The following is a 14,433-nucleotide window of genomic DNA, read 5'->3' on the forward strand; positions in this document are numbered from 1 at the left end:
AATCCAGTCCTCGCGAAAGGAATCGACGGAGGTGGCCATGATCACAGTTGCCTTTCTCTTGCGTGCCATGGTCTTGAGACACTCTACAACGGGTTTGGCATCTGCGTGAGGATCTCCCGTCAGCTTGTGAGCATCATCAAGGATCAAGACGGGCGGAACATCATCATCTGCCTGCCGCTGTATGACAGCCTCCACATCGCTGAGAGTATTCCCAAGAACCCTAGAGAACATCTCAAAGAAGTGAAGGGGCGCCTTGACATGCTTGTCCGCCTCCCACACGCTCTGGAACCGCTTCAGTAGAGTCGTCTTCCCAGAATTTTGTGGCCCTAACACCATTACTATGCGATCTACGCCTGCCACTGCAAAATCCACCAGCCTATCCAGCTCCCCTTCCCTCGCCACCTTCAAGCTGTGAGCTGCCATCCCTAAGATGGAATGGTTGTGATGGATATATATACACGTCGGATGTCAACCGGACGATGAGGGCTGGATTATATTGATCGTCCGATCAGTGATTTCGAAATTTAGGGTTCTTAGGGCGATGTTCGCCTCTAGCGACGCCGAGGCGCCCGGGTTTGGGCAGGATGCCGCCAACAGCGCCATTCCAGCTCCAGGCAAGCGCATTCGAAAGCCCGTGCAGCGCCGATCCGTGGATTACACCTCTACTGTCTTGCGCTACCTCCAGGTAGAATTTTTTTCTTTTCCGCGTTCCTTTTCAGTGATTTCTCTGGTCGGGTATGGTGATAGGTACGAATGTGGCAGCAAAACTATGGGCAAAAGCCAGTGCTCCAGCCAACAACGTCGGCCGCGCTGGATGTAAGCTAGCGTGGTTTTTGAGAGGTTTTTCTAACAGGAGTTTCTACTTGCAGCTTCTTCCAACGGGAGCTTATCTCGACAATCCGGCAACGAGTTTCAGCACAAAGTTCGTGCACTGCTCGACTAACAAAGTCCGCTGCTCGATCAACAGAGTTTTGGTAACTTGCTTTGCTACTGTCAAGTGTTCTCGTCACTGATTTTTGTTTCTATCCTTCGTTTCAGTGGACTCCTACTGGACGTCGTCTCATAACGGGCTCCCAGAGTGGAGAGTTTACTCTCTGGAATGGGTTGTCGTTTAACTTCGAGATGATCTTACAGGTGTGTAGTGTTTTTTATTCATCTTCCATGCGTTGTTCTTATAAAATCTCTCCCAGGCGCATGATAGTGCCGTAAGGTCGATGATCTGGAGCCACAATGAAAACTGGATGGTTACGGGCGACGACGGTGGATGTATCAAGTATGTAGTATGTCCCTGTGTCGTGTTCTTCTCTTACATGCTACTTATGTAGATACTGGCAAACAAATATGAACAACGTAAAAGCGAACAAGACAGCTCACAGAGAACCGGTACGAGATTTAAGGTAAAAATTTCGAGTGGATTCAGTTGGAGTTTATCTTATACTATTACTCTTCCTTGTTTCTCCAAGTTTTTCAAGTACGGATCTGAAGTTCTGCTCGTGTTCCGATGATACCACAGTCAAAATCTGGGATTTTGCCCGGTGTCAAGAAGAGCGTTCATTAACTGGTATGTCAATGTAATTTAGTTCTCTATGTTCTTATGTGTTTGGCTTTGTACAGGTCACGGCTGGGACGTGAAGAGTGTGGATTGGCATCCACAAAAGTCTCTCCTCGTTTCTGGTTTGCTTTTACGTGCTTTTGAGAAAATATTGTGATATGTTCATCGCAGGTGCGAAGGATAATCTCGTGAAATTGTGGGATGCCAGGACGGGTCGTGAACTCTGTACACTGTAAGCATTATTTTTTGTGAAATAGCTGTCATTAGCTAACTTAAATTACAGGCATGGTCACAAGAATACAGTTCTTTGTACAAAATGGAATAACAATGGAAATTGGGTGTTAACCAGCTCAAGGGACCAAGTAATCAAGGTAAGTGTTTCAACTTATGGCATAAAGTGAACTGAACGCGTGGTGTTTTCTTTCTCAGCTGTTTGACATCCGAACCCTGAAAGATATCGAGACTTACCGTGGCCATAAGAAAGAAGTAGCATGTACGTTGCATTGGATGAGTTTAGAGTGCTCTTACGTTTTTATTTTGGTGCAGCATTGGCGTGGCATCCTTTCCACGAGGAACTCTTTGTGAGCGGAAGCCACGACGGCAGCATTATACACTGGCTTGTTGGGTAAGTTATGCAAAACTGGATACGTTCAATCTGACTTTGCATTTTTGTTTAGGCACGATCAACCTCAGGCAGAAGTCTCAAATGCTCACGACAACAACATTCTCGATCTGTCCTGGCATCCCATGGGCCACATACTTTGCAGGTGTTGTTTGGAACACACTTTTCTCTTGTTCTTAGTAGTGACTTTGTCGTCTGAGCAGCGGAGGCAGCGACCACACCACGAAGTTCTGGTGTCGAAATCGTCCCGGTGATACCACTCGCGACAAGTACAACGCACCTCTCATGCAAGGTCAGTTGTCTTTTGCTTAAGACTCACTTCCAGTGACTACAACAGGGGCCTCGAACGAGCAAATGGCACCGCTGGGACGAGGATCTGGATCGGTTCCAATGGAAGCCTCGAGCTTGGGCAGCTCATTCCTGGGTGTTGGAGGTGCTGTTGACGAAGGCACCATCCCCGGCGTTGGCATGGCAATGCCGGTGGTCCAAGCTCCTGACAGTGGTGCTGCTCGGATACCTGGTATTCCTTCACGACCGCCGATGGCAATGCACCATCCATTCCCTCCTCAACTACAAATGCAGCCTCCTCAAGACATGTATGGTCAGTTTGCGCCGCCACCTCCGCCACCTCTTCCTGGAGCTGCTCCTGTTCCTCCTGGCATCCCGGGCATCCCACGGCCAAGCTTTCGTCATTTCCAGCAGCAAATGATCCCAGGACTTCCTGGATTCCAGGTGAAAACAAGCTTGACTTCTCGTTTGTTTTCTGGTATTAATCGATCGGTGGAATGTGGTTTTGCAGCCGGGAGAGCCTAGCTAGAGCAAGCACGAAGACTGGACTAGAAGAAACCGATCCTTTTGACAAAATTACCATATATGTAAACTTTTGGATTAAGTTCCTCTGATTCACGTTAAACTGGAGCTAATTTTTAATGCTTCATCTGTGATTTAGTTGATGATACAAGCTTAGAAGTCAAATATGCGTGTTTCACACCTTTCGGGAAGTCTCCTGAATTAGATACATCAATTTAAGCCTAATTTTATGAGATTGAAAGGTAGTGTGAAACTCAAATGCTTGCCATCATGCAATCTCCACATCTGCTTTGTCATCGCCATACACTCTTTTCAAGATAATCTTGATGTTCTTGTCTAAAAGCTTGAGACCATCCTTGGTTGCCATATATTCAGTGATCTACAATGGAAACATCCTCCTAAAAGAAGAAAGAAAATAACTTGGTTTTACAAAGCATATGGTAGAATATTCTAGCATCTACAATGAATATGCAAACCTAGTTTTAGTTTGCCAACGGTTCTGTTAAACTGAGGCTCCGGGATATACTCCGCCGACGTGGCCATTCCCCATTGTTCCACACCTTTCCCTCCGCGGAGGTTATTGAATTTTCACCAGGGTTTTCAGGGTTTGTGGCTATGGCGCTCCCAGATCCGGGCCGGCGGCTTGGCGCTTCGACTTCATGGTCGGATGAAGTGTAGCTGATCGAGAGGATGTAGGCTAGGGATCGAGCAGGATGGATGGGATTGAGTCTGTCTATGGGCGCGGCGCGCTCGGCAATCTCACAAATCGCAGCAGGCGTTCCAATGGAACAGCTGGGCCGAGCAGTCCATTTTCTCTCTCCCTGGATCCCTTTGTGTGGGAGAGCGGGTATGAGAATCGCGGAGGCGGGGCATGGGTTTCGAGGAATAGTCCTCCACTCGACGAGGATTGCGAGGGCGTGTATGAGATGAATGGGGCAAGTCCGGCGATTTCACCGCGAGGAGGAAGCCCGAATGGCGGTGTCAAGAGCATAATGCTTCTAGCCAAGGACAAGGAGGCTTTGCTGGAAGAAGCCATCAGGTTGAAGCGCGCTCTCCACGAGAAAACGTTTTATCTCAGGCGAAATCGAGTCCATGCTACCACGATTCAGATCGAAAACAGGTGTCTCGACTTTTGCTTTCCTCTTTGAGCTCAACAAAGAAATGCTTCTTTTCTAGTTTCACAGGAAGCTAGAGTTTGATATCAAGGATATGGAAGCGCAGGGGTCGCCTCTAGACAGCGCCAGATCTCCTCGTGGAAGTAGCATACGCACTAAGCTGAAAGGTAGTGTTCTTCGTTTTTGCTTCTCGCTGTCTACTTATTCCTTGGAGCGTTGTTTTGCAGGTTTAAGGATCAGATACGAAGATATGCGAAGTGCTTGTGATGCTCAGCACGAAGAAGTAGCGGCACTGCGCAGGGATGTACGCATTACCACCACCCAAGTAAGCAAACGTGTTGAGATCCATTTCTTCATGTTTGTCTTACTAGAGATTCTAGGCCCGTTGCTCTTGTTGTAGGAGATGGAAATGGAGAGAGATGCGTTGCTACATGAGATAACGAGAATGCAGAAGGACGTCAAGGGGCTGAAAGCAGTCCAGAATGCTCTCAAGTGCGAGCATCAGGAGCTGTGTCAGATCAAGCACAAAGCTGACGAGCTGGCAGTTCTTAACTTCGAGCTAGAAAACTGCATGGGTGTAAGGATTACATTTCACGATTGGTTTTGTGCCTCAGTATCTGCTTTGGCAGGGCGTGAACAAAGATCTCGAGAGAACAAACCAGGATGTGATCATTTTCCGGCAGAAAATGACGGAGTCGAGTATCGAGGCCAGAAAGAATGCAAAGCAATTCAAGGAGCTGGAAGAACACACTGAAGCCTTGAAGAGGCTCCTTGCAGACGAAAGGTCCGAGCGGCGGGGTCTAGACAAGGAGCTCGCAGGCTTGGAGCTGCAGCTTAAGAAGGCTGAGAAGGAGCTTACTGCGAAGGGACTCAAGAAGCCGGCTTCTCCGAAACCAAAGCCGAAGCCGAGAGAGAAAATCTGGGAAGTGACAAGTCCTGGGAAAGGAGGAACTTCTCCGCGTTCACCTAGGAAAGATCAAGACGGGAAGCCGAAATCAAAAGGTGGCAAGCCCGGTGGAAAAGGTGGTGATGCTGCCGCTGCCGCTGCTGCTGCCGCCGCCGCCGCCGCCGCCGCTGCTAGTGCAGCGTCATTCAAGGCAAAGAATACTTCTGCAAGGCTGTTTGGAGCTCTCTCTAAAACAGAACCAAGGCCGGGAGGTGCTGCGCTCGAGGACAGGGCCGGGGGAACGTTTAAGAAACAGGCATCCAAAGCTTCTGGCACTGACTCGAGGCAAACTAGTCCGGAATCGTTCAGGAAAAAGACCTTCAAGGAGGGCACTGCTGCTTTTGAGTCGCAGGAGACAATGCGTAAGAAGGCTGAAGCACTCGAACAAAAATCACTCAAGGAGGCTGAAGCACTCAAACAAAAATCACTCAAGGAGACTGAAGCACTCAAACAAAAATCACTCAAGGAGGCTGAAGCACTCAAACAAAAATCGCTCAAGGACGTTGCACTCTCGAAAGCTTCCGAGAGGCCTCAAAGTACTGACGCGCTCAAGAAAGAAGCTTCCAAGGCTGCGAGGCCAAAGGCCGCCGAACCCACGAGTAGATCCACCAGTCCGAGTGCTACGCCAGGAAAAGCCGAGAAAGCTTCTGCGGGGAAATCCAAAGACAAGGCGGCTGACAAGAAGGCGGAGCCGGGTCAAGGTGGCAAGCGCGGAGCAGGCTTGAAAGACGAAACAAAAGGAACGAAAGACGAAGCAAAAGGAACGAAAGGAGATGTTTTGCAAGCGCAGAAGGAAAGACAGCGGCTGGAAACGGAGCTAGCTGCAAAGATGGAAAAACAGAAGCGGGAGATGGAGCTAGCGGCGAAGCAAAGAGAAATGGAGCTAGCTGCGAGGCTGGAGAAACAGCAAAAGGAAATGGAGCTCGCTGCAAAGCAACGGGAGATGGAGTTTCTGGCGAAGCAACGAGAGCTGGAAGCTGCTACTGCTAAGCAGCGGGAAATGGAAGCTGTTGCCGCTGCTGCTGCTGCCAAGCAACGGGAAATGGAACTGGCCGCCGCTGCTAAGCAACGAGAGATGGCGGAGCTAGCTGCCGCAAAAGGATTGAAGCTCAAAGCCGAGTCCAGGGACGAGGCATGCCAGACCTCCGAGACAGCGGACTCTTACGACGAGTTGATGCGAAAGATGCGTAAGCTGGAGGACGAGCTGGCCTCGCACAGGTCACGGGAAAGCTCTCCAGGGTCGTCTTCTACTCCGCCACCTTCGAGGGCATTCACGAAGAAACTCACCATCAAAGTCGATGACAAGCAGATGGATCGAAAGCTGACGAAGAAGGCGACGGTGAAGAAGCCGGATGTCGCTCCGGCCACTCCGGGTACTCCCAGGAAGAGCAAAGTGGCGTCGACTCCGGCAACTCCGAAAGAACCAGAGCGAAAGCCCGAGCCGCTAAAGCCAGAGCCAAAGAAGCCGGAGCCAGTGCCAATAACAGTGCCAGTTCCAGAGCCAGAACCCGTCCGCAAGTATCCAGCGAGACAAATTCGTCGGCAAATCCTCATGGCGGATCAAGACTTCGCCGAGGACACGAAGCAGATAACCGGCCCAGCGGATGCACCCAGGCCCAGGAGCGTCATGTTTGAGAGCTCGAGCTTCAACGTCTTGCTGGCGGAGCCCAGCACGGATCCTCTGATTGAAACGCAGGCACCGAACGAGTAGAAACAAGAACCATCTACGTTCTTATATCGTCCTGGGAAAAAAAACTTGGGACAACGATCGAGCCAGCTACCAACGTAGTAGAAGAAGTTGTCATACTGTTCTAGCAGACCTCGGGCTGTTTGGTTTGGAACCGGCGAGTTTATCCGGACTTGGAGTTGCGGGGTACAAGCTGAGGCCTCTGGCGTTGAGCTTCTCCTCGACTGTGACAAGCTCCGCTTCCAGGCAAACGCGCTTCTCCTCCAGGTTTTTCTTTTCCAGCTTTTCTTTCTCCAGGCAATCCTTGGCCAGCGTGATCTGGTCCTCCAAATCCTTGCATCTCTTCGAGCTTCTCTTGGCGAGAAGGCTCGACTCTGTTAGCTTTTGTCTGTGAGCTACAATTTCGCGATTTGCCTTGTCCAAGGCTTTAAGAACAACCTGTGAAAGAAGATCTTTAGGATTTTTGTTTTCTAGATCGTGAGCTTACCTCCATGCAGTTTTCTAGATGATAATTCAAGACTTCCATGTCGCCCGCTTTGTCCCTCATGCAGCACAGATCTTTGGTCTCGCAACAAAGCTGGCTGTGCACCAGCTTTAGCTTTTTCACATCCTTTTGGAGTTTGGCGATCTCCTCTACAAACACATCTTTTTCCATCTCTATTTCCTGTCCGTGACAAATTCACTTGTGCGTGTCAGCAAAAACCTTCACCTCTTACAAAAGCTTACTCTTTGGTGTGATATCCTTACGTCCCTTCTCAAGAGCGTGATCTCTTCGTGCTGGCTATCACAAATATTTTGCAGCTCCTCGAACTGTGACTTCATTCCTGGGAGGAAAAAAAATCCTCACATATAAGCCCAGAAACTAAGGCAAAGAACGAAACAATCGAACCGTGCCTTGGAGCTTAAGCCTCACTCGAGACGATCCACTCGACTTTGTGCCCATGTTTCCTTGCATCTCCATGTCCTTGATATCATTCTCGAGCTTCCTGCAGTTCTTTTTTGTGTTCCAAGTCAAGATCAACCAGCCCAATAGAGATGAGAAAGAGGAAAAATGGAAGAAAGAAAACAAAGAGCTCACTTGTTCTCGATTTGGACGGCAGAAGCGTGAACTTTGTCCCGCTTCAAATAGAAAGCCTGATCGATGAGCATTCTCTTCAACTGGATGATCTCCTCGAGCAGCGATTCCTTGTCCCTGCTTGCGAACAGCAAATTCTGGAAGGAAGCGGGGCTCTGGCCCCTGGATTTCGATCCAATCAGCCCCTCAGTGATCTCTACAACCCCGTTCTCGTTGCAACCCGGTAGAGGCGGCGGCGTGGGAGGAATCCAAGTGCCTCCACCCAGTTCTGGATTTGGCGGATCCCACACGAATGGATCCAGACCGTGAGACAGCGGCGTATCCTTTCGCGTCGGCCGCTTGCTAGGGATGGGCCGAGGAGCATAGGCGCTCTCCATTCTCTGCTCCAAATCTTTCTTCTCCCTTTCAGTATTTCTAGCTGGAATTTCTACCTACAATCGCATGGCGCCTAAGGTACAGCAAGATTCCTTGTTGCCTGCGCTGCCGCCTCTCGCTGACGCTCAAGAGCAAAGCCGCTGTCGACGCTCGCCGGATAAACCCTAACACCGATAACGTCCATGGGATTCCAATGGCAAAACGCTTGTGCGCCGTCGATCTAGCGAGCATATACCACTCCTTTAAACGACGGCCGTTGGAAAGAGCGGTAAAATTCGTTGGGCTTGATTTGGATTTGATCCCGCAACGTCTGGAGTTAGGGTTTAGGGCACCAGCTATGGGAGTTCCTAGAAGCGATGGCGATGGCGCCCGGACTCTCCAGCTCCTCCGGGCGCGAATGGGCGGCCAGGTTTGCGAAATTCACTCGTGCTGGATGAGCGATGAGTATTTTGTTTTGTAGAGCGTCGATGCAAAGGAAGTTGGATTTGTGTGTAATGCGGATGTAAGCTACAGCGAGGAGGAACAGCCTCAAGTGAGCGCTTACTCTTTTTTTTTCTTGTGATTAAGTTACAAGAAAGTCACAAGATTTCTTACAGTCTCGTGAATTGTTTTCTTCTCTCGGCAGGCTCTCGAGTGGCTAGCTTTTGCAGAGAAGTTCTTTTTGGAGAATGCGTCAGCTGACACGAATCTCAAGCTTCTCAACACATTCCTACAATCAAAATCGGTGTTTGTAGGGAATGGAACCCGGATCACTCTGGCGGATCTCGGCATGTTTGTGGCAATTCGCGAGAAAGTGGTGAGTTCTTCGACTTTGGTTTTATCGGCTTGTTTTTGTAACACCTCGTTAGGCCGCTATTCCAGTAGAGGACCAGGAGAATTTGCCAAACTTGTTTCGATGGTTCGACTACGTTCAGGTATGTTTAGTCTGTATGTTTGTCGAAGATCTTTTTCGCTGTTTCTACTTAGAACAAGGAAGACGTGCGTCAAGTCTACGCGCAAATCTACATTAAGAAGCCATATTTCTCTCCACCGGTATTTTGCGCTTTGTGCTTTTGTGGCAGTCTAATCTACTGTATTTCTTGTAGAACTTGAGTGATCAGGATTCTAGTAAGGCATCCAAACCAAATGTCGACGGAAAGAGCATGGCGGAAACGGTAAGCAAGTGGCATTACTTTCTTATACCTTAGATGTGACTCTTATTGAAATTTTAAGAAGGATAACAGGAACGCTCCTTCTCCTCAGCCTTTGCCTTCGCCTGCGCCGCCTCTACCTGCGCCAACACCAGCAGTAAGCTACTGCCTATGCGTCTTTTATTTATTTTCTTGGCCTTTACTCACTATTTGTATTTGCAGCCGGACAGCAGTGTATCTACTGTGAGTTCTGTCAGCAAAAGCAAACCAGCGAAAGAAACGAAAGAGAAGCCTCCCGCACAAAAGAAAGAAGTCGACTGCGATGTCAGCGTGCTCGATATATGCGTCGGACAAATCAAGAAAGTGTGGAAGCATCCATCAGCTGATACGTAAGTGTGAGGCTTTGGGATGATTTGATCTAATGCTTTTTTATTTTCCAGTCTCTATGTGGAGGAAATTGACGTTGGAGAAGCACAACCGAGACAAATTGTCAGTGGTCTGGTCAAATACGTACCTGAAAGTGAGATGCTGGTAAAAGATTGCGGCTAAAGCAAACACCAACGTTGCTGACATATTGATTCTTCAGAATAGAAGGGTGCTCGTCCTTCTAAACGTTAAAGCCGGGAAAGTTCGGGACGTTCTCTCGTCTGGCTTGGTAAGTTGTTGTTTTCTACGATCCAACAACAAACTAATGGACTTACAGGTTCTTTGTGCGTCAAATGGAGACCACAGCCAATGTGAACCTGTGTCTCCTCCGGACGGCGTTCCTGTAGGTGAAAGAGTGAAATTCGCTGGGTAAGGAAATCAACGCACTCCCATCAATGCTTTGACGCCAACTGATCTTCCCTGTAGGCACGATGGGAAAGCAGAGGAAGTGTTGAATCCCAAGAAGAAACAGTGGGACAAGATTGCTCCTGTAAGTTGATGAAAGACTTTCCATGTTTTGTTCACTCGAACGATGTAAACCGTGTGACTTGCAGGAACTTGGCACTGACGAGCAGGGCATTGCAAATTACCAAGGTGTTCCCTTCCAAACCTCTAAAGGACCATGCAAATCAGCAATCGTCAATGGATCAATCAAATGAGAACCAGGAGAACCAAAGGTGATCCATAGTTCGTGAAGAAAAAATATTCTATATACTTTATAATGGATCAAACTCTTCAACTATAGATTGGTTTATCTGGGACCAGACGGCTGGTGTGCTACCATGGCCACACTGACGCTACCGCCAAGATGGTTAGTCGAAGAGAACCGAAGAACTCCCGCAGAACTCAACGCAAACCGGAAGAAGAGAGGCGGCTCCAAAATCTCCTTTCGACCTTCGAGCATCTGGACGACTGTATCCATCGGGGGTCTTTGGCTGGGATTATCCTGGATGCACCACAGAGCTACCTGGAGCATACTTTTCACCTCGTCCTCGTCCACACTATCTCGGATGCTTGTATCCACGACTTTGAGAAACTCTCTCTTGGAGACTCGAGCTACGACCCAGGCCGGGAAGTACCACCACAAAGCTTGTTCCTCCTCGTCCATTGGAGCTTCACGACAGTCTTCTCCACCATGGCCGCCAAGCTTGGAGAGGTTCCTTCGTCCACCTATGAGCTCCAGCAGCACCATACCATAGCTGTAGACGTCGCATTTCTTCGTGGCTACCGAATGTAAGAGCCACTCCGGGGCGAGATATCCTGGAGTACCTCGAACATCAGTCACGGTCTGGCTTACATCCCGAGTCTTGAGCAGCTTCGCCATGCCGAAATCGGAGAGCTTGGGACGAAACTTATCGTCGAGAAGGACGTTCTCGGGCTTGATGTCGAGATGGATGATCAGCTGCCGCGATTCCTCGTGCAAGTATGCCAGGCCTTGAGCTAGTCCCAAGGCAATATCGCGACGGCTCTGCCAGTTCAAGAAGCGTTCTTCGAACAGCCACTTATCCAAGGATCCATTCACCACGTACTCGTAGACGAGCATGAGCTGGTTCTTCTCGGAGCAAAAGCCATAGAGCTGGACAACGTTGTGGTGGCTTATCCGTCCCAGCGAGGCCATCTCCGCGAGAAATCCCCTGTCATTCTGGTTCCGGTTCTCCAGGCGCTTGACCGCCACCTTTCTCCCGTCCGCCAGAGTCCCTTCATAAACGGTTCCAAAGCCGCCTTTACCAAGGCTCGAAGCGAAGTTCCCAGTCGCCACCTCCAGCTCTTTGTATGTGTACTTCTGAGCCGAGCCCTGCAGTGCCAGAGCCAAAGCACGCTCAACTTTGTCAAGCCTGTGCTTCCAGATCATCAGCACGACCAAGCCGAGAGCTGATAGCAGGACCACGCTCGCAGCAATGCTGACTCCAAGCAAAACGGTGCGATCCTTGGGCTTCTTCCGCACGAAAAGCTCTGCGTTTTGCAGCTTGAGGAAGCCATCGAAGTTCGGATCCCTGGTGAGGCCTCCATACATCCGGTCGACGAAGAAACAGGTGCTCGACTGCTTGTTGTAGAAGAGTGCGCTGCAGGAGCAATTCGCTAGGCACAAGCTCCAGCACTCGCTCAAGGTGGAAACTCTGTCGGCCTTGGTGTAATTGTTGGAGAAGTAGCCTGCTCCACTCACGTTGAGAAAGTGGTGGTTCTCGGCCTCGACTTCGTGGTTGCAAACGAGAGGTATGCTGCTCGGACTTGGGCAAGTTTGCTCCTGATGGCCACTCTGGTCTTGGACTATACAGCTGCACTGAGCGTTCCCAGAGCAAACGCTGTTCGATTCGCATGCCATCGGGAGGCAACCTCCAAGTCTGTTCCTCATGAACGGCGGACCCTGTTCCTCATGAACGGCGGACCCTGTTCCCACGAAGCTCGTCCGGAGTTGTAGGTGTAAGGAACCAGCTTCCCATCGTTTTCGAGTTTGAGATACTGCCAGTCATCGCTGCTGTTCCCGAGTACTGCTGTGAGAGGAGCGCTGCAGAGCTGGGAAGGGTTGCTCGTCGATGGCTGGTACGATAGTCTCAGTTGACCAGCGGAATACTCGAGCTCTGTGTGATAAGTCGGGCATGGTGCGTTGATGGAAGTCTCGTCCGCTGGCAAGTTTCCATTGTATAAGTTCCAAACCAAGTAGGGCTGTCTTGTGTCCCGATTGAGGAAAAAGATGAGACCGCTCGGCTCAACTTCCATCTTGATGTTCCCGCTAGCAAGACTTGATGAATTGGCGCTGCTGATAAGTCTCTGCTTAGTGACCATGACTTGTCTTTCTAAAAGGATATCTGTAGGATGGTCGAAGCTCTGCCAGGAGATCCCACCCGTGGAGTTGTAGAGGACAAAGTTCCCAGTGTCTTGAAGCTCCATCTCAGAAACTCCACCAGGAGAACTCCATACAACCTTCCCATCCCAATCGGCAACTTCCAGAGCTCCCTGATCGGTCACACGAACGGTAGCATTTTCTGTCACAGGACTGTCCCGGTTTGCAGCCCAGACGCAGACGCCAGAGTTCGTGTTGTTGCTGGAGCCAAGAACCAAAGCAAAGTAGAACTCGGCCGAGTTGTGGAATCGAAAGAAAGCCAAGCCAAATCTTCCGCTCTGGCTCAGGAGGGGACTGTCACCTACTTGGAGCAGCCGATAACTGGCATTGGACTGTGATCCTTGCAATTCCAGAAGCTGATTGTTGTTCGTTACTTCCCAGCCTTGTGATAGACTGTAGTTCCTGCCGTGCACACGAAAGAGAATTGTCATCAGCTGAAAGAAAGCGACCAAAAAGAACTTCATAGCCATGAACCATGAAGCAGAATGCGCTAGATTTTTTTTTAATCTATAGAACGGGATACCATTCACTTGACTCGTACATGTTCATACTATTCCAGTCTCACCAACTGTTACCGAACATTTCGATTAGTCTTTGCTTGAACAGAAGTCTAGCAACTTGACTCATTCATATTCATACTTCTTCCACTTATTCCAGTCTCACAAACTGTTTCGATTAGTCTTTGCTTGAACAGAAGTCTAGTCTCCATGACTGCAATTTTCCAAGTCTGATTGAAAGTAAGGACTTACCTCTCGTATAAGCAGGTGTTCTCAATGCAGAACGGCAGCAATGCAAAAGCAAGAGGTTTCACAGGTTGCTAAGGCGTTGTTCCTGGAACTAATAATGCTCCTCACAGTTACTTCTGAAGGGAAGTTGTACACGACACCTGATAAATGGCGCATTTTCATGAACAACAGTCTCCCAGAATTCCAAGGCGATGGTAGATCCGGGAGTTATCGCCTGGTGAGTGCTCTTCCAAAGGATAGCCCTTCTAGCCGGCCAGAATCTCTACGCAGCGACGATGAAAACTTGGGCTTAGCATTCCTCAACTTCAATGGATCAAACAAGTATTACCTGGCACTGATGTTTGGCACTCGCAACTCTTCCACAGCAGCTCCCGTCTGGATAGCCAACCGGAACACTCCAGTGTCAGGAAATTCAATGCTCGCTAAAACAGGTGGTCGCTTACAGCTCCTGGATGCAAATGGTTCCGTGGCATGGTCTCCAAGCGAAAGCGTTGCCTATATCGGCATTCAGAATTCCGGGAACTTGCAGCTCTTCGATGAATCTGAGACCCCGGTATGGAGTTCCTTTGATCGCCCATGGAGCGCACTGATGCCAAACCAGAAGCTAGTAACTGGACAGTCAGTTGTGAGTAACAAAAACGCCTCAGACCCCAGCGAAGGCTCGTATATCGCAGAGATACAGGCCAGTGGATCAGTCGGATACATGAGCATCGGTTCCAAGAAAAAGCAGCCTTACATGTTGTGGAGCTTCGTCGGATCACAAATTGGCTCGCCCAGTGTAAACTGCCCAGGATATCGAACTGCTCTTTCATTCACGCCAGCAGGAGAAATGAGCATGGTGTACGAACCTGTACGTGTTGGTGGTAACGAACAGCCGTGTGGCTCTCCACTGTCCGGGGAAATATTCCCAGGGAACACCACAATGAGGTATTTCCAGCTTGCCGATGATGGGACCATGGTTTCATACAGGCGAGAGTTGGCAAATGGAAGCTGGGAGCTCGATAGCACGAGTCAGTTCTTTCCACCGCCAGCGCCATGCGGGAGCTATGGGCTGCTCGAGAAAGGAAAGCAGTGTCAGTGCCTGACCAACGAAGCAAACAACTCTAC

General features: G+C 49.6%; 4 protein-coding genes and 1 pseudogene across 7 annotated transcripts; 3 read left to right on the forward strand and 2 right to left on the reverse strand.

Moving 5' to 3' along the window:
* Nucleotides 1-541: 541 nt before the first annotated feature.
* LOC9633955 (flowering time control protein FY) lies at nt 542-3,111 on the forward strand. Its single transcript, XM_002964977.2, has 16 exons — nt 542-685; nt 748-816; nt 870-974; nt 1,039-1,134; nt 1,191-1,273; nt 1,326-1,397; nt 1,464-1,561; nt 1,615-1,674; nt 1,724-1,784; nt 1,836-1,923; nt 1,982-2,045; nt 2,099-2,177; nt 2,230-2,319; nt 2,378-2,466; nt 2,512-2,906; nt 2,974-3,111. Exons 1-16 carry the CDS (start codon nt 542-544, stop codon nt 2,989-2,991), a joined length of 1,611 nt encoding a protein of 536 aa, XP_002965023.2. The 3' UTR covers nt 2,992-3,111.
* Nucleotides 3,112-3,989: 878 nt separating this feature from the next.
* LOC9659617 (eukaryotic translation initiation factor 5B) lies at nt 3,990-7,166 on the forward strand. 2 transcript variants are annotated; one of them, XM_024669894.1, is made up of 5 exons: nt 3,990-4,104; nt 4,161-4,266; nt 4,327-4,424; nt 4,480-4,676; nt 4,729-7,166. In XM_024669894.1, exons 4-5 carry the CDS (start codon nt 4,503-4,505, stop codon nt 6,754-6,756), a joined length of 2,202 nt encoding a protein of 733 aa, XP_024525662.1. In that variant the 5' UTR covers nt 3,990-4,104; nt 4,161-4,266; nt 4,327-4,424; nt 4,480-4,502; the 3' UTR covers nt 6,757-7,166. The 2 variants fall into 2 exon arrangements, with proteins under 2 accessions (XP_024525662.1, XP_024525663.1); XM_024669895.1 differs by having other exon boundaries at nt 4,046-4,104; nt 4,169-4,266.
* Nucleotides 6,756-8,210, reverse strand: LOC9659618. Its single transcript, XM_024669897.1, has 5 exons — nt 7,811-8,210; nt 7,622-7,726; nt 7,459-7,556; nt 7,220-7,396; nt 6,756-7,170 (listed from the first exon to the last, which is right to left on the reverse strand). The coding sequence occupies exons 3-5, from the start codon at nt 7,552-7,554 to the stop codon at nt 6,847-6,849; spliced, it is 597 nt and encodes a 198-aa protein (XP_024525665.1). The 5' UTR covers nt 7,555-7,556; nt 7,622-7,726; nt 7,811-8,210; the 3' UTR covers nt 6,756-6,846.
* A 278-nt stretch (nt 8,211-8,488) lies between these two features.
* Nucleotides 8,489-10,578, forward strand: LOC9633956 (aminoacyl tRNA synthase complex-interacting multifunctional protein 1). 3 transcript variants are annotated; one of them, XM_024669461.1, is made up of 14 exons: nt 8,489-8,591; nt 8,643-8,714; nt 8,808-8,978; nt 9,031-9,096; nt 9,149-9,214; nt 9,268-9,336; nt 9,395-9,469; nt 9,535-9,701; nt 9,753-9,843; nt 9,899-9,967; nt 10,016-10,107; nt 10,165-10,228; nt 10,293-10,415; nt 10,484-10,578. In XM_024669461.1, the coding sequence occupies exons 1-13, from the start codon at nt 8,520-8,522 to the stop codon at nt 10,395-10,397; spliced, it is 1,179 nt and encodes a 392-aa protein (XP_024525229.1). In that variant the 5' UTR covers nt 8,489-8,519; the 3' UTR covers nt 10,398-10,415; nt 10,484-10,578. The 3 variants fall into 3 exon arrangements, with proteins under 3 accessions (XP_024525229.1, XP_024525228.1, XP_024525230.1); XM_024669460.1 differs by lacking the exon at nt 10,484-10,578 and having other exon boundaries at nt 10,293-10,480; XM_024669462.1 differs by lacking the exon at nt 10,484-10,578 and having other exon boundaries at nt 9,398-9,469; nt 10,293-10,480.
* LOC9659619 lies at nt 10,431-13,029 on the reverse strand (annotated as a pseudogene).
* Between the last annotated feature and the right edge of the window lie 1,404 nt (nt 13,030-14,433).

Source organism: Selaginella moellendorffii, unplaced genomic scaffold, assembly GCF_000143415.4.
Source record: "Selaginella moellendorffii unplaced genomic scaffold, v1.0 SELMOscaffold_5, whole genome shotgun sequence".
Classification (NCBI taxonomy): Eukaryota; Viridiplantae; Streptophyta; class Lycopodiopsida; order Selaginellales; family Selaginellaceae; genus Selaginella; species Selaginella moellendorffii.

Bases quoted from the DNA above. Each gene is read 5' to 3' on its own strand.
- LOC9633955 (XM_002964977.2), top strand. From the start codon at position 542: ATGTTCGCCTCTAGCGACGCCGAGGCGCCCGGGTTTGGGCAGGATGCC. The intron at 686-747 runs GTAGAATTTTTT...GTATGGTGATAG, and splicing joins CTGTCTTGCGCTACCTCCAG to GTACGAATGTGGCAGCAAAA. The intron at 1,398-1,463 runs GTAAAAATTTCG...TGTTTCTCCAAG, and splicing joins GAACCGGTACGAGATTTAAG to TTTTTCAAGTACGGATCTGA.
- LOC9659617 (XM_024669894.1), top strand. From the start codon at position 4,503: ATGGAAATGGAGAGAGATGCGTTGCTACATGAGATAACGAGAATGCAG. The intron at 4,677-4,728 runs GTAAGGATTACA...CTGCTTTGGCAG, and splicing joins AGCTAGAAAACTGCATGGGT to GGCGTGAACAAAGATCTCGA.
- LOC9659618 (XM_024669897.1), bottom strand. From the start codon at position 7,554: ATGAAGTCACAGTTCGAGGAGCTGCAAAATATTTGTGATAGCCAGCAC. The intron at 7,397-7,458 runs GTAAGCTTTTGT...TGTCACGGACAG, and splicing joins TAAGGATATCACACCAAAGA to GAAATAGAGATGGAAAAAGA. The intron at 7,171-7,219 runs GTAAGCTCACGA...CTTCTTTCACAG, and splicing joins ATCTAGAAAACTGCATGGAG to GTTGTTCTTAAAGCCTTGGA.
- LOC9633956 (XM_024669461.1), top strand. From the start codon at position 8,520: ATGGGAGTTCCTAGAAGCGATGGCGATGGCGCCCGGACTCTCCAGCTC. The intron at 9,097-9,148 runs GTATGTTTAGTC...GTTTCTACTTAG, and splicing joins GATGGTTCGACTACGTTCAG to AACAAGGAAGACGTGCGTCA. The intron at 9,702-9,752 runs GTAAGTGTGAGG...TTTATTTTCCAG, and splicing joins AAGCATCCATCAGCTGATAC to TCTCTATGTGGAGGAAATTG.